Source organism: Cygnus atratus, chromosome 10, assembly GCF_013377495.2.
Source record: "Cygnus atratus isolate AKBS03 ecotype Queensland, Australia chromosome 10, CAtr_DNAZoo_HiC_assembly, whole genome shotgun sequence".
Lineage (NCBI taxonomy): Eukaryota > Metazoa > Chordata > Aves > Anseriformes > Anatidae > Cygnus > Cygnus atratus.
Window position 1 is genome coordinate 18,617,376 of NC_066371.1, and position 23,085 is coordinate 18,640,460.

The 23,085-nt window shown below is 40.1% G+C and overlaps 1 protein-coding gene across 15 annotated transcripts in view; it reads right to left on the bottom strand.

The window, feature by feature from the left end:
* IQSEC1 (IQ motif and Sec7 domain ArfGEF 1) overlaps positions 1-23,085 on the bottom strand; it is a 160,147-nt gene that overhangs the window by 46,435 nt on the left and 90,627 nt on the right. For 14 of the 15 annotated variants that reach the window (XM_050712696.1, XM_050712693.1, XM_035558233.2 and 11 more), the window contains exons 2-3: positions 6,323-6,605; positions 1,480-2,744 (exon numbers count right to left, since the gene is read on the bottom strand). In XM_050712696.1, coding sequence (XP_050568653.1) covers positions 1,480-2,738 — 1,259 coding nt within the window. In that variant the 5' untranslated portion in view covers positions 2,739-2,744; positions 6,323-6,605. Of the gene's footprint in view, positions 1-1,479; positions 2,745-5,275; positions 5,354-6,322; positions 6,606-23,085 lie in introns of those variants that run through there. The other variant, XM_050712692.1, reaches the window with a different exon arrangement.

Consider the following 23,085-nt stretch of genomic DNA (forward strand, 5'->3'; position numbering starts at 1 on the left):
ACAAATAGTTAAAACAAGCCTGAAAGCTTTCACAGCCAAACCTGACTGATCCATACTTAGTATTGTAATGCACAGCCTCAGGTGATGGCATCAAAAAACTTTAAATATCTCAATGTTACAACACATTATTATATGATGAACCACTGATCTATTAATCCAAACACCACAAGTCACAGCACTGCTAGCCAAAAACGAGGGCTGAACTCATTCAAGCTGTAGGAAACCGTGAAGTAAGGTCTACGGCAGCACACCAAATACCTCCTAGCTCTTCAGAAGCTACAATATTTTCAGAGAGATCCCGAAGTACTCTGCAGAGAATTTTTAAAAAAACAAACTTCTACAAAGAGTAATGTGAGCTGCCAACAATATTTTAAAGAAAAATAAGAACAACTTCTGGCACTTAACATCTTTAATCTAAGAGCGCTAAGGAGCTTTATAAGCACTACTACCAGAATAGGTTTAAGTTTATTGTACCCATTTAGGGCAAGGAAGTTGGCACACTAGGTATCAACCAAGCGGTGAAGAAAATCTAAAGATTTCTCATGCCAACCACTTAGCTGTGCTTATTTTCACATTATGATAGTTCTAATAAGATCTGTGTAACTCCGGTCATGTGAATGCAGAGATTAAGTAGTATATTTTCTGTTACCCTCTATCATAATATTCAGTTTTCTACAGACACCTGGCAGTATCCAAGGAAGAAAGTATTTAAATAAAACATAAATTTATAAGCTATTCTATAGGAGCTTTAAACAACTCCATGCATGGGAAAATTAGCAGTCAAAGGTGGAAATAAATATTTTGTGACAATGCGGTACTTCAAATAACTACTTAGGGTAAAAATTTTCAGCGAAATGTTTTTTAGTATCAACGTTTTGATGAAATCCATTGAACAGGTTTCAGGCCTTGCCTGGGGTAAACAGGAAGTTCATCTTCCACTGCTTGTCATTTTTAATTCCCATGTGACAAGTTTTACAATACCTACATGATTAGGGCAGGAGAAAATTTTGTATTTGTTATACCCACAAACACAAAAAATGGATCAGAAGTAAACAATCATATTTTTCCCCAAGAAAGGAAACTGATTTGTCTTCTTTAACAATTTACTATCATATTTATATATTTATTTATTTCCCCCTAAAGCTGTGTAACTATGAAGATGTCAATTTGTAAATACTCTAACATGAACAGCCACCAAGAGCAGAAAAATCAGTTATTTGATCTAGGTGGCCTATTAACATGTCTCTGATTTTCAGGGATATATATATATATATATATGTATGTATGTATGTATGTATGTATGTATATAAAGCGTATTACTTCTTTAAAAACCTCTGTGAAAACACTGGGGTTATTTTTTCCACTGAAAAGCCAGTACCAGACTACCATCTTACTTACATGATGCAAGTAAAATATTCCTTGTTCAGTGGCCATGTTTCTATCAAACGCAAAAAGAAGAGGAGGAAATGCTGTACTTACTTGTTAAAAAGGTTTAGTCCAATCCTATAATGGCGTTTCCTGATAATATCATTACTGAAGGCAGGGGAATCCCAGCTGTTACGAGTTTCTTTGTGGTATGTTTGTTTGCTCAAGGTTTGCTCCCTTAGACTGTCTCTAGAAGAAGATTCCGAGCTGCAATTTATTGTATCATTGGAGTTGGAAGTGCTGTTGATGCTGTCATTGTCTCCATCAGAATAATCAGACTCTGATTTGCTTTGCCTATTTGCTGTGCCATTAATAGCTAAATGACTATCGATAGGCCTAGGCCGGTGTCTTGCCTCCTGTTCCTCTCGGGATATAATCTTGGCAGGAATATTGTGAGGGATATGTTTTGGGCTTCCTTGCTGACTAGTGATTCCTCGGTCATATGCGTTTTGTCTCTTTAATGAACCCCTCTCTGAGCGATCGCTCAAGTCCACCGAGCTGTCGCTGGGCGGCTCTATAGTTAGTAATGGTAGGTGATCCATTCTCATCCTCTGCTCCTGACATTCCAGGGAAGGGGTGCTCCTGCAGCTCGTATCAGTGTCTATCTTATCGTCCTTGTGGGTCATGGACCAGTACTCTTGAGAAGAGTTCACTGAGCGGAGCCTCAAATCAGATTCTGTGCTAGATGGTCTGTCAGCTGTCTGGGAAAGGGGCAGGGGTGGAGATAACTCCTCCTCGTCGATATACAATGTAACATCACTATATGAAGCTGTCATCTCATCAAGCTTCCTGTGATCCACATTGTGGATTGCTGGTTTAGTCTGAGCACAGCTATCCCTTTCCAGTTCGCGACTTCTGACTTGATCTGGAGTCTGGACTTCATCAGAATGTAGACTACGGCAGTTCAGAGCATCATCAATGGACTCTGCGAGGGATTTCACTTGCCTGGAAAAAGCATCCTCCAGTTCCGTTATTGCATCAGCGAAATCAGTAGATGTTGCTGGAGACTTCATGGTAGCTGACTCTCCAAGGTCACCACATTCAGATTGTACCAGAGATCCCAGCTTTGACCCATCATTTGTAACAGAAACTTGTTTTCCTTCAAAATAAGAGCTGTGGACTTTCTCAGGTCCTTCAAAGGAAAACTGCATTCTCATATTGGACAGTACAATGCGTCTTGACATACGATTTTCAGACATAGAACTTCTAAGACGCTCAAAATTTTTGTTCATCTGATACTGGCGAAAAGCTGTTTGTATGGTACGAGCAGCATGTCTAGTTATGAGACGGCCTCCATATTTCCGTTCTAGCATTTCCACCTGTGAAAGGGTGAACACAGCTTACTTTTAACTTGATGCATGTTACAACAAGGTAAATGCCTTTAAAGTATAATAAATATATATATTGAACTTTAATTTTCAGGAATTTTTCATAGTGCATACTGGTTTTGAAAGTAAAAGCTCAAAGCTCCAGATGAACCACTGCACAAATAATGAACCAAACATTTGCACCATAAAAATACAGACAAAAACATAGCTCTGTGAACTCTGTCATATAAAACTAAGGTGCTAGCAACTCGTCTGTGTGTTTAAGTGTTGGTTTTCACATATTAGCATCGGCATGCCCATGTCAAAGCAGACAAGATAGCACACTGATGCAGCGTAATGCAGTCATTTGTTCTTAGTAGAGAGAGCTGTTCTGAAAGTGAAATATGGGTACACTGCAAATAGTCATATTTTGGGAGCAAATTCTAAAAGTGGCTGTCACTGTTCCAGGCATGTATCATGTTCTACATGAATAAAAAAACATGTAGCAGAGTTTCACTCAGGCCTGATATCAAAGCAAAACTGAGCCTCTGAGGCCGGACACATCCAGAGAAGTTGCTCTGAGAAAACATCCACATCTGCAGCCTTCCTCAAACCAAGAACATATTTTTCAGACTTTCTAAAGACAAGTTCAAATCTATTTTCATTCTCATAATTACACTCAGAGTTGCCAGTGTTTCCAATTAACAGAATAAATATGCAAAATAAATACATTATAAATGCTATCAATTTAACCTGAAAATGACATGTCAATGCTTTTGGAATACTCGTTAGAAATTTTCAGACCTTTCCTTCCACACTATGAAAAGCATCACTCATTTAAAAAAACCCACTGAATTAGATTAATAACTAGCTTTAATTACATTTTTCCCAATACTTAATTACTGTTCCCCTGATTAGTCTTTGCTGGATCCATATTATTCACAAACACAAAACGTCCATGACAAAACAATATGTTTACTACCACCCATACAAACACCAGTCTTCTAACAGTGCTTTTGTGCATGTCCAGGCAATTTTCACATATTCATCCAATGAATCAAAAGTCCTTTTTCCTCTCTCAAAAATCCAGGTACCCTTCTATCATTAGACATAATTCTTTAATTACTCATCTACATGCTGGTGCACACAAATCCCCTCCCTGCCACATGCTTCAGAGATCTCTCCAATTAATTGTTAAGTTCAGATATTGATGTGCAGAGCAGCATCATCCTCCTTCTGTGGGAGGAACTAAATGCTACTAAAAATATTTTCTAGTCCATGGTCTAGCATTCAGGAATTGTTGGAAAAGTATTTCTTTCAGTGCTATTGACAGGTTCAGCAGTTCCCACTCCCCTGCCACATTAAAGATTATCTTCTTTTTGGCTTGGTTGTTTTTAAATGCAGATCACTTATATTTTGTTGTTGTTCTAGCTGCAAAAATTATAACGCACGATTATTAGCATAACTGAGGAGGGCAACTGCCCCAATGGGCACACATCAGGATTACTGCTGAGGAACTGCTCTTCTGACCGCAAACTACCTTCTTTTAACTGAATTCAAAAAGCTGGGACTGATCTCTGAGCTAGGATTCTGAACATCTCTGAAAATTTATCTCTAATGTGTCTTTAAAATATATTTAGCCTTTCACCCCAAATGGAAGTTATATTACCTGTTGCACATGTCTAAGAGGCTATGAGGTTATTTGGAAGGAATTCTGAAGGTGAAAAAAAATGACTAAGAACTTCTATCACAACCCTGCCACTCCCAACACACATTTGCTACTAGTTCTATCCATAGAATACATTAGGTCAAGTGTGTTTAAATAAATGTAAAAAAATATTTTGCTGGACTAATCACAGAACAAATGATGAAAATTAATAAAAATTAAAAAAATGAATTATCTGGACATTATTCTTGTAAGTAGGTTGTTGTCATTCAGGTTTGCACAGAAAATGACATCATCATTGACTGTCATGAATTAGGGGAGGGTTGGTGGGAATTTTAATTGCAATTATTTTGGAACTTGCCTACATGATTTACCAGACCAGTGATTGATATTTCTAATAAATTCTAATGCACATTTAGTGCACGTTGCTTTTAGGTAAAGCCTTAGACATTTTCTTAAATAGCTTAAGTATCTTCTGAGATTTCACTGAGAGCATTTTCAAAAGCAGTAAGCAACTCTTAGGTAGCAAGCTTCCTTTATGTATTATTGTCACTTTTACATTCTGTGGGAGACCCTGGACAAATACAAAACAACATCTGCAGTCCTCATTCTCTGTCATACTGGCATAAAAGGACACATGGAATTAACCTCTGCGGAATATCTGCAGTGCAGGACACCTCTTTAGTAAGCCTAGCGCTCTGTATTAATCCCTCAGGCAACATCTAGCATAAAACTGCCAAGGGTAGAAAAGAAAGTAACATTTTAGAACTTACAAGGAGATCAAATTTAATACCAGAGCTGGCATAAGCTAGATCAAGAATTAGGAACTTGGTATGTGCCCAGTTTGATACAGAATTAGGTGAGCATAAAGGCTAACCTAAAGTCCTAGTTGCTATCCCAAATACTGGCTTCAACTTTAAGTCAGAGCTTGAGCTTTGATCTTCCCGGCCTCTCTGGACAACACTATATGCCTCTCCAACCTGAAATTTTAGAACAACAAACAGATTGCAAATGAAAATTAGCCTCTATAAATTTCACTAACTATGAATCAGTGGTCAAAAATCGGGAGTAGTCTGCTTCCTGCAGAATCTGCAGAATTTTGCCTGCTTTCACATTGTCCATCTTAACATACAAGTTGGAGGGACTATGCACTATACCACGATGATTCACACCACATAAAATATTGTGAGACAAGAGAAATCTAACAAAAAAACAAACATATGCATTGGTGCCTTGGCTGTTGTTCATCTATCAGTAAAATCCAGTGCATCCTTACACTAGTAAGGTATTACAGCATTGATTTCAACTGTTAGATGTGGAAATCAAATGTTGAATATGGAAAATACACGACAATAAACATCTTTCAAATAGGACTACATTCAGAATAAAGCTTAAAAGGAATGACTGAGGCTGACTGACATTAATGTATTGCAGAAACGCTTTGAATATTTACATAGCCTGCATCTAGTTCTTTGTAAGGCATATGGGAGTATGTGGTTGGGTAGAAACTAATTAAGACCCTGAATTCATCCCACAGACGTGAGGGAATATCAGCAGTAGTAGACTCTTCCTTTCCTTCAGGAGCAACAAAGATATCCAGATTTCAAAATGACTGATTTTCTTAGAAAACCATTTTGCATTATTACATTCTTATAAACAGTACTAGTCTCAAGCATGAATCACAGTTCCTGATAGTTTTTACTTTTAACGCTATTAATGTAATTGTTGGTGTTCTTTCAGAGGGTAGGACATGGAAAGAGTTTAAAAGTTCAGAAATGCTCACTTTGAACTAAGCTGGTTGCAGGGAAAAAACAGTATTTTCAGTATTCTAACTGAAATGATGCTGAAAAAACCTTTTTCCCAGCTGACAAACATGTTGCCATTGTCATAAATGAGGTTAAAAAAAAAAAAAAAGCTCAAATACCTGCTTATCCTGTAGGTCTGAAGAGAGTTCATAGCTCTCAGAAAGTGATCTTGACCTTTTAATAGCTTCTTCCTCTGCTTGTTTTCGTAGTATGGATGTCGAGTGCTGAAGTTTCGGCCTCCGAGATCTCTGTTGTCCAGGGGAGACGGAATACAGCCCGTAAGCAGAATGATCGTAATGGTCTGGGCTTATAGCTGAGCTGTGTGTTATCGGTCCTTGGTGGTAAGCTGATGGGCTGTCCAAAGACGTGCCAGTTTCACTGCTTGGAGCTTCACCCTCAACACTAGACAGACAACAAAAAGACAGGAAAATCCTCAGGTGAGTACTGTATACCAAAATCCTCTGTAAACAAATAGCACAGTTTTGCTTTTTATGCTGCCATCCAGCACATGTTATTCAAATTCATATGAACTAGTTATTACAGGGTAATGTAGATAATAATGTCAAATACCACAGTTTTCACTGAAATTTAAGGAAGTCTCTATTTTTTTTTGCAAAGGTCACCTTTAGAAGGTTAGTCAAGCAGGAGAACGGAGATTTCAAGCATTATTTAACTTTACACATGCTGAGTAACTCACTTAGCAACTGCTGTGTAAAGTAAATGAAAACACTTCATTTCTTAGAAGAACTACTATGAAGAAGAAGAGCTACTATGTTTCTCAAACCTAAAGTTTGGAAAAAGTAACTACAAGAGAAATCTCATTTATTTATCGGCTAGTGAGAGATTGCTCCCTTGGGATACTTTTGGCATGCTTTATAGTAAAGCATCCCAAGGGACAGTGTTTCTGGCTAATGAAAGTAAAATAGTTCCAGGTAGGGAATACACAATAGGAGCTATCTGGCAAATGAAATACTTTCTTTTCACATTAATGCTGCTACTGCTATGGAATAAAATAAAGAAAAAAAAAATCAAACCTTCATATTAAAGGGCTGTACACAATAGGAAACATTTTAAAACTGAATCCTAGCCAAGCTTTATCTTGAAGCACTGATGACTTTTTAATGGTAATTTTTGTTTCATATTTGCAGCAGGACATTCTCACATTGCAATAGTGTACCCGCTCCCTTCTACAGTATCTTTTTTTCACATTTCGCATAAATTCTTACTATGTGCCTCATCCTGTGTACAGAGAGCATTGATAGAAAAATTAATTTTGATTTTTTTTTAATCACTCAAAGACTTCGCAAACACTCCTTCACACACGCATAAACATCAGTGCTTGCAGTACTTTCCCTACGTTTTGTTTTAGGAACAGGTACATCAAAATTCTAAAGGCATACACAATTCCACATGCTCCCACAGTACCTTCTGTTTCACATACTGCTTTCATTCACATATATACAAACATAAAAAATAAAGCCCTTCTGTTGTCTCTCAGAAATGAAATGCTGTGATCCTCGCTACACACACATACCACAGCAGTCCCTTCAGCAGTTCAAAGTACGGAGTGACTTCTGAAAGAGCACTCTGCACCGGACTGCAGTGCCAGGAGAGATCAAGGTTAACACTGTCAGAGCTCTCCTCGCCTGCACGCTGTGTACTTTTCAAAGTGCAGGAGAAAAAAGACCCTTCAATTTCTCAAAACATTTCTATAAACATGTAGAACTGAAATTTCTCTTTCTTTGCCCATCAAAATATGACTTTATCCAAAAGGTATTTTCAAACATACTTTACCCGAGCTGGAAATATTTTCAGTCTACACACATCACTTTTTCCAAAAAGGAAGCTGACAGGAAACAAAATCCCTTTTGCTCAATGACACAGCTGGCTTTCAACTTAAAAATGATAAATTATCCAGAGTTTTGCTAGTGACTTTGAAATTGTGTAACCACCCATTAAAAACAAACAACTTTTTCCTCTCTAAAGTAGCCATTTCTTAAATTTATACTATTCTAAAAATGCTTCACACTCTCTCTTTAAATACTAAAACATATTCCTCTGTTCTTCTGCTGAACTAAGAGGCCACACTATTTTGTGCATCCCAGGTTCCTGATTAAAATCCTATTTGTAAGAACTTTTCATACACACACGGTGAATTTGTTTTATAATCCAGTCTAAATAAATAGGAAGTCAGGAATTATCACCGTGTCCCCCTTCTTAGGATCTGTGACTTTTTTGCCTTCCCCTCCCCTAAAGTGTGACCTATTTAATAATTACCCTGCCACATTGATTAAAATCTCACATTGACATCTTAATAATGATACCCTCAACGGATCACTTAGCCTTTTCTCAACAGAAATAATACTGCCCTGATCAGGAAAAATGGAAGTGGGTCTACCCAAGGTTCTGATTAAAGCTAGGGGTTTCTTCTCTGTTTTTAGTTTTCTTTCATACTTTTTCCAGGCAGAAATATGAGCCATGAATGAGTTGTACTGCTTGATCTCGTTTTGCTCACAGGCCTATTCCCTGCCATCACATGTCTGACCTTTGAAGCAGGGAAGTAATTATCTTTTACAACATGCAGCCTCCTGCACAGCAGTAGAGCGGCCCTTTAAAGCAAACGAGAATGCACAACTGGTACTGTGTATTGAGGGCTCTTTCCCATGCAGTCTTCCTTGTCCGTTAATTTAAGAAGAGCTGAAGCTTCACACGAGTGATTTCATAAAAACGCAGCTCCAGTGACAAAGAAAACCAGCTTGCTTTCTTATTATTTCGACTTTACGTATGCTTGGAAAGGAAAAATATTTCAAGAAATATTACTTGCGTGAAGTTCTGGTGCCAACAAAAGATGACTGCTCTGCTATGGAGGAAGTGCACTCGGAGCATAGTGCAGCAGGAGTTCGCCATTCACAATGACCCTGCCCGTGTCTGTTTGAAAGACTATGCTCAAAAGGGTACCTTGGCTTCAAAACAGAGCCAGTCACTGCAGGGTTAGAAGCTTCTTTTGTCTACCCTTGCACTAGAAAGGCCAACAGACAAAACCATCAGGGACTCTGTTCCTAGCTTGCAACATTGGTAAGAGTAAGTCCCTCTATGGCTAGGGGATAGTTAGACACTTCTCCAGCACTACTTCCTTACACTTCCCCATATGGATGAGAAATTTAGTACCTTACGTGCACTGCAAAAACGGACAACGACATAACAACACTGACCCAGTCTCTAGTAGAATTAATAAGAACTTAATAAAGGTCTCGGATTTGAGTCACCTGCCAGTATCCATACATGTCCAGTAGAATTACTGATAATTTCAGTACTCAGAGAAACTTACAGACAAATTTGGTTCATCCCCCCTGCAATTTACAACAGCATACTACTAGGGAGAACAGCGATGCAGCAAGTATTCAATTCAGGAGAAGGCAGAGCAGTTGTCATTAACCTGTCATTTTTAAAACTTCAATTGCAATGTCACCCTCCTGCCTCAGCAGAAAACAGAGATTCATTATGCGACAAGCTAGAAAAAGAGAAAGGTTGTTTGCCAGTATTTTACAGAGAAACAGAGAATGGAGCATCTAAATGGTGAAAATAGAAATTAAATATTTAAAAATTCTTAGTATTAATAACTTGACTTTGCATGAACAAAACTTTAAAACAGTCATAGAAAAACTTTGCTTCCTTGAACATCTAAATCATTTTTCTGAAAGCGTGACCAGTACTGTCTGAAGCAGGTTCTTTTAATCAGAAATCGTCACAGGCAGTTTCAGTTTGCATAGACCTCAATTTGTATTACTATTAAAAAACACTCCGAATCAAGGAACAATTGGGAATATGAAAAGCTTAGAGAAAAATGGAAAGAGACCGAGTACAGGATTTTTGACATACCCCAATGGATATGTACAACTACTGGCAAAAAACAGATTAACTTTACTTTTTCTAATTAATATAAACCAGTATTAAATACCAAAGATAGATGGATTGAGGCATTCTCTTCTCTTTTGCATCTGTGTGGCTTTAGACTTCCTGCAAGAGCTGGGCAACACACTGCAAACAATTTTAAATTAAAATGCATCGACTGAGGTGAGATATGTGCACGCACGTAAGATCTGTTCTCTTCATCAGCAGGGCAGTGAGCTCGGGGTCCCCCGCAGCGCAGCGAGCTCCACGTTCACCCGTGATGTGCGCTGAGCTCGAACAGCACCACTCTCACAGCTTGCTGCTCTCTCTGAATCGGAGCAATACCAATGTGCAGGCAGTGGCTGCCACAAAGCTGCTTTTCAAAGTGATGTGCCTAGATGTAAAAGCTGAGCAACATAGAATGTAGCTATATCTTTGGACTACAGTAGCAAACAATAGATCCAAGTGACAAAATGTAAAGTAGAGGCTGTTGCTAACTAAGCTGAGGTCTGCTTTGTTGGTGGTTGTTTTACAGTTACTTCCCACTATTCAGGTGATGAGTTTGCCTCAAGAATTACCTAATAAGAAAAAGCTCTGTCTTCCTTCTTCCCTCTGTCTACTGCCAAACACAGTCATGTGGTTAGCCAGGACCAAACCAAACCACTCCTCCCTGGGCATTTCAGCTGCTTGAACCTGGCAGGTCTTTTTGTCCCTGTGTCTCATTTTACACATTCAGATCAGAAGTTGTTACTTCTGATCACAAAGGCTGTAATTAATTGACCAGTACACTAAAAACACTGTCATATTTTAAAACAACATAGTTTTCAGGACATTTGAATACTTACTACATTATTTGTGATCTATTTTTCATTTTTATATCCGTACTTTCCTTTTCCTTCAAGCCTTACCAAGTATTATCTGAGTAAAAGCAAATATCAACACAACAAGGACAACATTTTTAAGAAGAGTTTCAATATTTGAACTTTAAACTGAAACTGGAAAGAATGATGAAGACCTAAATTTCAGTAAAGACCAAACCCCAAGCTTTTCTATGAGTATAAATTTCCTAGTCCCACTGAGAATAACGGCCAAATGATCAGAGAAGCCACAAGTTTGCATCCATAGACACAAGCATTTACCTGTCAGAGGGACTATAGTATGAAAGAAGCAGAGATAATAACCAGAAAAGCAGAAATTGACTGCTTACTGAGGCCCGCTACCTTATCTTCAAAACTGCATGCATGTAAAGAGGAACCTCAGTAACATCAGAGGCAAGGGATCGCTGGGTATTCCCATTCACCCCAGAAACCTCACGGTTTGCACAGCGAAGCATCCCAGCACATTTGCAGCACTAGAATACAAAGACAATGAGAATATATGCCTACAGAAATCTTCAAATGCTGAAGCCAGTACACTGTAGACTGTAGATTTTGTTTGGAACCAAAAGCAATTCAGCATGCTTCTAAATAATATACATGCCAAACCCAAACTGCAGGCAGTATGTTAAAATAGAACCAAAAAACCCTCTGAGTAAATATTTGAGAAATGCTTTTACCAATAAATGCTCTCTGAAATCACTAGTAATTTTCATCACTCATTCAGAATGGACTTTCAACAGTGCAATATAAAGACATGAAATTGAAAACAGGCCCTAACAACTGGATGGTACATTCATGAGAACCAATCCACACTACATTCATTCTGTGAAAACATTGTTTTGGAAATAAAGAGAAGTGTGACAGTATAATATGTTTGTGCCGTTACATCTTAAAGCTTTTTCCATACTATTTTATATCCTTAAAGGAATTAACACAAACTCAAAGGTATACATGAAATTCATCTGAATGGTGGAAGGTATGTACAAGTATGAACACAAGTAGGAAATTCACTGCCAACTTACATTCTAGCTGATAAAACTATCACTCAGCCTTGCCATGGCACCGCACATGCTCTGTTCTCGAGGAAACAGAAGGTTTTTAAAGCACAACTGTTGTACAGTCTGGGGCCAGAAATGGCAGTCAAAACTCCAGGCAGCCTGCATAATTCAGACTGAACTTAATGAGGTATTTATACATTTATTTGCTGCAATCGTGAAGCATTTGCCTGAGTAGTAGTTCATTAAATTCTTCAAATTTATCCCATCTCTACTTTCCTGTTCTTTCCTGAATTGATGTCATTTGTTCCCATCTTCAGGAAAAATGGGGATAAACCTGGTTCCCTTTAAAACGTATCTACTGAGGGAACAGTTCAGCAAGCTGATTTTCTTTTCTTTTTTTTTTTTGGCCCCAGAAACATTAACAAATTAACTACAACTAAAGTATCTAGACACCTAGGGACTCAAACATATAATTTATGAGATACATTTAAAAGCAAAACAAAAAGACTGAAACTATTCACATGAAAACCTCATTTCATAAATATGATTCCCAGTAAAACTTCTACCCCATTCAAAAATACATATCCCATATAAGTAGGCCCGAATGCCCAGGAAGCAAGAAGTGCTATGCATCTATTTACACCAACTATATCTTTTTAAAATTTGGAGGTCAGAGAAGTCAAACTCCAACCATAACTCCTAATTATAGATCCCCCCTTGACATGTATCCAAATTCTCTACCTAGCTCAAAGAACGCAGACCAGAAGTCGCCGTGGAACTAAGTGAGTAACAGACAGAAGCTCCATAGCAGCTGCTATAGCAGCTGGTATAGCCAGACATTTCCAACATGAAGCCTGAAAAACACATCCTAAAAAAATGTTTAGGTCAAACCATGGCATTCCACATAGGAACAAATCTCCACAAAAGTTAATTTCTTGCTTATAACTTTTTCTTTACAAGTGCAACAAAGTCCTAATTTGAATGTGAAATTTTAAACCACAATTACAAACAACACACTAACTAAAACTATGACTCCCTGTATGCAAGTTAATCTGAACATACGCATTCATTTGACAGAAGGGTGCTCCCCACTGCTTCAAAGCTGGCTTACCACAGTACCTGTGGTGCCTTCTACTATAAACTAGGAGGTGTATTTAATTAAAGCTCTGACGTATGCATTGTATTAATTCAAACTATTCTCTACAAAAAGTTCTTAATGTAACTTCTTAAAATGCAAAACTAGCCATATGTAGTTCATACAAGCTAGTTTTTTTTTTAATACCTCCCCCCTTCCTTCCAATATTCCCCAATGGGGTGAGAATATTTGAGCAGAAGTATGTTATTAGCACAGTTTGGAACAGATTACAATCTGGTCCTTACTTCCATTTCTGTTCTGTACTGCTCTAGTAAACAAAAGTCAATTATATTAAGAACTTACACAAATCCCCAAATTCAATAAATGCAATAACATTAACAAACCAATCTACCTTCAAATATACACTGTCAAAAGTTCAAAGCCATTACGACGGACAGCAGTATTCACAGGCATTGACGAAAGCTTTGATCCAGGAAAGAAATATTGACCGACTTGTTTTACTTAGAACACACTCTCAACAATTCAGCTGTTTCTGTTAGAAACAAATGAAAACTTTGAATATACATCAAAGTAATGTCCCAGGTAATTCATCTTACTGAAGTTATATATCATTGTACGAAAAATCCAGACAAAATTTGTATGTTCTCAGAAGCGAACACTAATAACCCAACCGCCCGATACTGTCACGCTCTGTGGAACAGGCTGCCAGCAGCACTCAGCTTCAGTGAAAGCACAGTCTGAGGACCACTGACAGGGCGGCCAGATCCACAGACAAATACCACTACGTGCCCTGCAAACCTTCAGTTGCCTTCTGGTCCAAGTCCTGCATTTAAAGTTACAGAAAATTCCTAACATCTGCTCACTTGGACGCTACCGACACTCATTAGATAAGCCCATAAAAGGCGTTTATTTATTATTTTTTTAGAAGACATTTTGACCCACAATCTTATATGCTACTAGCAGTAGCAGAGAGCAGGGGAAGAACAATGAGATATGATTTTCTCCTTTCTGAACAGAATGTAGGAATTAATGCACGCTTTCTTCTGTAGCAGAGATGCACACAAGCAAGATGAAAAGAGAGCCAAACAAAAATTTACCCTACTTCTTCATAACAGATTTAAGAACTAAGAATACACATTTGAAAAGAGCTTACTTGCGATTATCTTCAGCTTCCAGGGAGGAGAAGGAAGGTTAAATACCTCACATATCACCTTTGTCTAAGTCAAACAGTGACAGCACGTTGGCTAGCAGACATAAGTATCTACTACAGAAGGGTGAAAACCAAACCAACACAAAGCAAGCCATTCTCCCAGTACCCACTTAATGCCTTACGAAGCAGATCTCCTAAAGGCAAGGATGTATTTTTTCATTAATTAGCAGCTGGAAAGTAGCAAAGGAGCCTGACAGCATCAACGGAACTTGAATACGGGCTACAAAAGTTACCTTCTATCTCAGGGAAAGATAGAGAATACCATTCTCTGCTAAACCGTGTTAATCATCGCACAACGCATATTTAATTAGCAGTGACCATATTCCATACTTTAAACTAAAAAAAAAAAAAAAAGGACAAAGTAATATTAAAAAAAGACTACAGCAATATTTTGAGGCTTGTGGCAGGAAGAGTTCTTAAATTTATCACCACAATTTTTAAATTTTTTTTAGAGGTTTGTCTTTATTGTCAGCTGCTCGTCTTTGAGTGTCAACATAAAACATTATACAATATCACATATGCTTCAAAAAGATCTAAATCTGTGAAGGTCTACCTACTACAGGCTTTGTTTTGTTTCTCTTATGCAAACTCTTACAAATAGGAGAAGCTTTATAAATCTGTGGAGTTTCTCAATGCACCTGTGCTCGAATTTGACCTCAGCTACTTACTATTTGTTCAGATATATCATTCAGCACCTTGAATCCTCTCATTCACCACACATGCTACATATGACATGCATTTAAGAGAGTAAGATATTAGAGCACATTCTACCATTTATAATATCATGACATGACCTTCATACAATGCTAATTTTAAAGGGAAAGATTTAGTTTCTGCAGCTGAGAAAAACCTGATTTGCATGCACAGCTGAAGCAGCATTTGATACAATACAAAAATCCTTGGCGACGTACACCAGCCATCCTCGTCTTTCACCTCTGTTGTGGCTTCAGCTGTTGTGTCAAGCCAGCCAGAGGAAGAGGTGACGCTGAATGACACTGCTGAGAAATCATCTCGCTAGCAATTCGGTTCTGTAAGAAACCAAATACTAGTTTTCTCTGCCCATTCAGGCCTTGGTGGATAATAGTCTACAAGATGGGAAAGAATATGTTTATCATATACATGTGAATTAAAGATCCTTAATGAAATCCTATTTACTGAGTAATGAAAACTTTCAGGCACTGAAGTTTCATACCTAGAACAAAACTATATTCTCATCTTAGATCAAATACACTTGAGAAAGCCTATTATTTGACTTATTTTAAGGTTTTAGCCCTTTGCTAGTTGAGATGATTAAAAATAAGGTACAGTACACACAACCCCCAGTGGCTGACTTCTCCCTGGAGTTACAGATAAACCTCATGAGGTTACGAAAGCGAAGTACTTACAGAAGCCAATCCAAATCCAAAAGGAGGGCAGACTGTTAACAGTCAGACCAGACAAAGAACTCTTACCGATTTAACCACCTAATTGTATCGCTCAGTTTTAAACGCTGCAGAAAGCCTGTACTTGGAGTGCCAACTACCTTGTGCCAAGTCTGAGCAAAAACAAACAAAAAAAGACAAAAAATGTACTAGCTTTCTCTAATGGAAAACAAAGTAATTTCAACATGCATAAATGCATACAGGCATGAGAATCTCTCAGCAGGTAGGAAACAAAATGGATAAAGGAGAACATAGAAGCCTTTTGCCCATTTCCAGCAAAGTTCAGAGTTTTGCTACAGACCAGTGAGAAACAGGAACTGCCCTTGAGCTTTCTGCACACAGTGGAAGAAGCCTGAACTGCAACTCACTCGAACAGAATCGCTGCTAACCAGGCTTTAATCACAGGCATCCTCACAGAAGAGAGATTCTTTTCCCTTGCAACACACCCGACATTTATATCAAAGTGTACAGAACTTAACATTTAGGGAAACAAAATGGTAAGAGCGCTTTTATTTGAAGGACGGAGTTTGGTGGGAAAGAAAACTTTAGCTCTTACTTAGATTCAAGACAATGTGTCCAAACACAGAAGGTACTTGCCGACATGCCCAGAAAGATAAGCTGAATCTTACCATGTGCAAATCTTTACTCTCAGGACAAATGAGACATTAGATACCTACAGCCTCTAAATCAGCTAAAGAGCTGACACGCTTCTTCTCATTCACAAACTTCCTTCCTTTTACATTTCCTCTCCATTATGCTGACTCCATACATTTGATAGTTCTTTCACTGTCAGTGAGGAATTAAATAAATGTAGGCTTTCAGCAGGGCTTCTGACCCATGTCACTGATCACAAACAAAAAACACAACACGGTAGCAATTCCTGTCTTGGGGTCCTATAGGTGCTATTTCAAAGCTTACTATAAGCCAAGAACGTTTTCCCTACAAAGCCTATCCATTATCACATTTTAAAATCTGCTCTAACTAACTTTATTTGCTACTGACAAATAGAAGACCTCCTGCACATTTACAGAACTGGGGTAGTCGCCAGGTTGAACGAAGCGCAGCAGCTCCATTTGGGTGCAGCCCACGCGTGCCCAGCACAGCTCTGCGGCTCAGACCACTGGCGCCCTGCGCGGACTCCTGCCGGTGCAACCGGCCGTGGCTGCCGCGGCAGGCTGAGCAACCACAAAAGAACACGGGGTCTGAAACACAGAACTCGGGTCATTCTTAGAATTTACAGGATCTTTACCACAATGTGATCCACAGATCATTCCATAATAGAAAATGGTCTTTTAGGACAAGGGTAAAAGCCTGGTTCCTGAAAACAAGGGTCACCATTTTGTGAACCAAAAATCACAGAATCACAGAAAGGTTTGGGTTGGAAGGGACCTAAAGCCCACCCAGCCCCACCCCCTGCCATGGACAGGGACCCCTCCCACCAGCCCAGACTGGCCTTGGGCACTGCCAGGGATGGGGCAGCCACAGCTCCTCTGGGCAGCCTGGGCCAGGGCCTTGCCAGTCTCAGAGTGAAGAATTTCCTTCCTGTGTCTGACCTAAACATACCCTCTTCTAGTTTAAAGCCATTACCCCTTAATCCTATCACTGCACCCTCTGACAGAGAATCTCTCCCCAGCTTTCCTGTAGCCCCCTTTAGGCACTGGAAGGCTGCTATAAGGTCTCCCTGGAGCCTTCTATTTTCCAGGCTGAACAACCCCAGCTCCCTCAAGGCCCTCTCCATACGAGCGGTGTTCCAGCCCTCTGAGCATCCTCGTTGCCTCCTCTGGGCTCACTGCAACAGGTCCACGTCCTTCTGGTGCTGGGGCCCCAGAGCTGAATGCAGGGCTCCAGGTGGGGTCTCACAAGATCAGAGCAGAGGGGGAGAATCGCCTCCCTCGACCTGGTCATGCTTCTTTCGGTGCATGAAGAATGGAATATCATACAACGGGCTCTTTGCAAACACAGATTTGGAAAGTGTCTACCACAGATGGTCAGAAATGATCTTGTGCAACATGCTGCACTATGGCTGCCCAGGAAAACCTGAACTACTACTTTTCTTCTAGGCGAACCCAATCAAAACCATCTTGATCATGTTTTTAATAACAAAAGATTCCAAGACTACGACAAGTTGTTACCATTTGGGACAATTTCCAATAAATGCTGGGCAATCCTCTCCTGTTTCACAAAGGATTAACAGTGTTACAAACAGGAAACATTCTCCCCAAAGTTGAGGTATTAGAATCAGTTCCTTCTTCAAAACAGCTTCCAGTCAATACTTCACAGCACTGATTATCTCCGAAACAAGTTTCACAAAGCAAAAGAATATATAAACAGCAGTAATGAACTGTCTTTTGAGAATCTAAGAACGGCTGAAAACATTACCTAACATTTAACACCCTGTGAAATGTCGTTAGCTTCAAAGCATGAGAATCACCCCAGACACCTCTAGAATGGAAATAAAGCAGCTGTTTAACCACACATTGCAATAAAGCAGAACCACGTAAGAAAGAAAAATAAAGATAATTTTTATTCCCAATTGAGAACCCAGAGAGAATTTAGGTTAAGAGAAAAGCTATAATTAAGTTGAAACATGACCAGAGAGCCCGGGTCTTACACAGGCTGTTCTGTTAAAATACTGTCAGACCTCGCGGAGCTGCAGCTGATCAGGAACACCGCCGTCCATCTCACTTGAATGATGACTTCCTCAGCACAACCTCCCCAAGCGATGAGGGGAAATGCTGTCTTAGGGAGCATCTCTAAAGGCAGGGGTGCTTCCAACTAAATCATCTGTTCCTTCCTAAAGATTTATCCTGAGTTCTGTGGGAGTACCAACACAGCCTGCCCCTGCCTCGACTCATGAAAACTGACAGGATTACAACTAGAAATCAGTAAGGCTGTAGGCTACAGTGAAAAGAATACACCGAACTCAAGTTACATACAGACCAACACAGGGATGGCTACGCTACAGTGCCCACAGCCGCTGCTGTATTTAAACTCTTCATGTGATCCGAGGTTGAGTTTGGTCCGGTCTACCATGAAGGCTGGGAATGAAAATTAAATGAAAGTCAAACTTTCCCTTTTTATGATTTTATGACTGGCTGTACATACACCCTGTAACAGAAAATGCATTGAGTTTGTGTCTTCCTTTCCTTTACACTCCATAAAGATGACAGGGAGGTCACGCATATAGCAACAAACAGAAGGAAGTTAGTTTTCTTTCTCGCTGTTCTTACCAAAACATTGAAAATCATGACATGTCCATCCTTGTTAATCTGGCAGATCTTAAGGACAACTGAAATGTTTGGGACTAAACAATGCAAGTCGTCCCCCCCCCCCCCGCCAAACAAGATCGATAATTTTGGGATTCCTTTTCTATTCACTACAAGTAGCCACTTATTTAAAAGGAAACCAAATGTAACTGTTGCATTTTGTTTGTGTTTGCACAAGGCAATGGGGCCCTTGGTCTTTATACAGAAGTTAAACTCAGATGACACTGAGCTACTGAAAGAATCTGATTACCAGATATACTACATCAATTTCCTGTATTAAAGGCTACCAAAGCCAGCCATTCCAATTTTCTGCTTCTCCCACTGAGATAAAAGGGTTTGATTTTTTTATCGTACCAAAGCCTGGCCTTTTTACTTTATTTTTATTAATAACAATTTACAATATTATATTCTACAATTATTCATGATAATTTTATGAAAATGTTTGTAGCCTTTTGTCTATTGTAAGGAAGCAAAAGAAGATTTATTTAGCTAAATTTACAGTCCTCTTTAACGTAATACTAGGGCTTTGTGCTGCAGTGGATTAAAGCAGCATCTGTTCTTCTCTGGAAACCTGGAGTCAAATCACAGCAGCACAGTAGACTTGCCAACTCTGTCTGTAAACTAATTACAATTGTCCTTACCCCAAATAAAATTTAAAGGAAATCCTGCAAGATGCAAGAAAGCCTATAGTTATGTAACTAAAATGATTTTGGTTAATAAGTGGTGCTAAAAGCCCACAGTTGGTAATTATTTTATGGGGGAAAAAAGTGTGAATTAAACAAATGTGTACTTACATGAAGTTTTCGCATAAAATGGTAATATCCAGCATGCTGAAAAAGTGAACTTTAAAATCCAGGGCCTGATTCTGCTCCTATAACTACACTGTCCCATTAGACAACAGAAAAATAGAAGCAGAACTGGGAATATGAATTCAGCTTGTGGCCTGTGCTCGACTTAAACATAAATGAAATCTAACCAAAGCACTTAACAACACCACCAGCACACACTTTCACCCCAAACCCAAGATTCATCTGTTCAGAATTTCAGCTGTTCTGTTGAGCAGGCAATAGCTGGGTTAAGGGCCCATCTATTTCATGTAAGAAGTAGCATAATCAGGGCCCCATCCTGAATATAGCTTCTGAGATCTCCTGCAGTTCTGTTATTAAATAAACATAAAAAGCAATAACTGATTGACAGCTACTGTGATTAAAATATGCCTGGCTCTGAAATTAATAACAATATTCCCATTGACTCTTTTGGAAAACCAACTACACAAATGCTGAAATAAGAAGAAAATCACCCTCTTACAGCATCCTTCATAAGTGATGGTAAATCCTTGCAACAAAGAGGCAGAAGAGGCACAACAACCCAGCCAACCTATGTCCATGCGCCATAATCACAGAATCACCTAGGTTGGAAGAGACCTCCAAGATCTAGTCCAACCTCTGACCTAACACTAACAAGCCCTCCACTAAACCATATCACTAAGTTCAACATCTAAACATCTCTTAAAGACCTCCAGGGATGGTGACTCAACCACTTCCCTGGGCAGCCCATTCCAATGCCTAACAACCCTTTCAGTAAAGAAGTTCTTCCTAATATCCAACCTAAACCTCCCCTGGCGCAACTTTAGCCCATTCCCCCTCATCCTGTCACCAGGCATGTGGGAGAACAGACCAACCCCCACCTCTCTACAGCCTCCTTTAAGGTACCTGTAGAGAGCGATAAGGTCGCCCCTGAGCCTCCTCTTCTCCAGGCTGAACAACCCCAGCTCCCGCAGCCGCTCCTCGTAAGACTTGTTCTCCAGACCCCTCACCAGCTTCGTTGCCCTTCTCTGGACTCGCTCGAGCACCTCCATGTCCTTGTAGCGAGGGGCCCAAAACTGAACACAGTACTCGAGGTGCGGCCTCACCAGAGCCGAGTACAGGGGCACAATCACTTCCCTAGCCCTGCTGGCCACACTGTTTCTTATGCAAGCCAGGATGCTGTTGGCCTTCTTGGCCACCTGAGCACACTGCTGGCTCATATTCAGCCGACTATCAACCAATACTCCCAGGTCCTTCTCTGCCAGGCAGCTTTCCAGCCACTCATCTCCCAGCCTGTAGCTCTGCTTGGGGTTGTTGAGCCCCAGGTGCAGGACCCGGCACTTGGCCTTGTTGAACTTCATACAGTTGGCCTCAGCCCATCGGTCCAGCCTATCCAGATCCTCCTGCAGAGCCTTCCTGCCCTCGAGCAGATCGACACACGCACTTAGCTTGGTGTCATCTGCAAACTTACTGAGGGTGCACTCGATCCCCTCATCCAGATCATCGATAAAGATATTAAAGAGAACTGGCCCCAGTACTGAGCCCTGGGGGACTCCACTAGTGACCGGCCTCCAACTGGATTTTTTCCTCCTTCAGTTGTGGTCCTTCACAGATTTTTTGAATACAAGGAGAACGGGCAGGGTAGAAAGAACCACAGGGTAGCTTGAACCACTCCTTTGCTCCTGTCAGAAACGGGTAGAAACCAGGAGCTGTGTGGGCTTACAGCAAAGTGCATTTGTCTGGGTCTTGAGACCAGGAAGATCTAGTGGATAATTTCCAGGACAGCTTTATGACATTAATATTTCCAAAACAAAGCTGCGCTGATATCAGGCTAAATCCAGTTTTACTCATTGGAAGTCACACAGATGAGGCTCTGAAGTTAAGGCTACAGTGTCTTGAATTTCAGGTGGAACACCGCACAGCATGTAAGGGAATGTGCTTCACTAGCAAAGCAGCACCCCCCCACTTCTAGCACCCTGTGTCCCAGTGGTCTGCTCGAGCCGCCTGACTCCTGAGTATGAGTGGTGTTCAACGTCAAGAAGCACAAGTGAAATAAGTGAGGAAATGTTAAATACCTACAGGTATACAGGTAGCACACCTCCACAACTGGAGCCAATGCTGGTTTTGCTCCAGGATGACACCTTGCATCCACCCACAGGGGACGGGCTACTATTAGGCAGCCTCTGTACCTCAGCTACTTCTTACTGGTGTTCAAGGCACACGCAGTTTGTAAGCATAATTAGAGTAACTAAGCAAGTGTGCTAAGCTGCTACACAATTATGAGATCTTCCTCTTCAGAAAGTTTGGTCCCTGAATTGCCATCTTTCTGTCTGGGAGAAAGAATGATCAATATAAAGAAAAACTACGTTTTGAAGCTGTTGTTCCTCCCGAAGTCCTAGCAGCCAACTCAAACATCCTCAAGAGTGTGAAACAATCCCAGCCCAGAGGTGATGGAAGATTATTCTCGTGAAGACTAAATACCTGGGCGAATACCTTTTGTAGCCACACAAACAGAAACGTAATTCTCTTCAGAGAATTTGCATGTTGCAAGTATGAAATGGTCACAGGGTGAGAAAAAAAACGCGCAAGGTCACGGGGCCACCTGGCCCAAGAGGTCTCTTCCCAGCGCCCATGAGGTGCAATCCCGCTGCCAGCACCTGCCTTGTCCAGCAGAGCAGGGCCCAGCTGCAGCGCTGCCTCAGTGCCCTGCAACTCCCCACGCAGATTTGCAAGGAGAGCAACAAACCGGTTACTGGTCAACTTCGCACTTGCACTTTTCAGGTGAAAAACTGAACTCCTTGGGCATCCTTATCTGAAAAGAACAAATTATTCAAAGGATTGGAATTGCAAATTGTTTATTAACAGAGCTTCCAGAAAGCTGCTAAAGGGGCAAAGAAACAACTATGAGCTGTTGACAGAACTGAGTGCTGTAACTTTCACTGGTTAACTCCAACTCTGGTATTACAATTAGTATCTTTGATTGTTTCAGATTAGTAGAAACAGGAAAAAAAAGGATGATAGCTGAATTTACACATGCAGCCGTGACACTGACTGGGCTGCCTGTTCAACTGATAGAAAAAAACAGCTGACTACCACATACCAGTACCCTCAATGGCTGCAATTTCAGCAGCTAGAACAGGAGATCACAACAACAAAACGAATCTGGTACAAACGCAGAAGTAAAATGAGAAATAGGTCATTTTACCTGGCAGGACTTAAGTTCCCCAAAAGCACTGTATAGATACCCTTCATATAGATGTAGAATTCAATGTATCTGCTGCAAGGATAGACACGGTTAAACGCAGCCATCCAAACT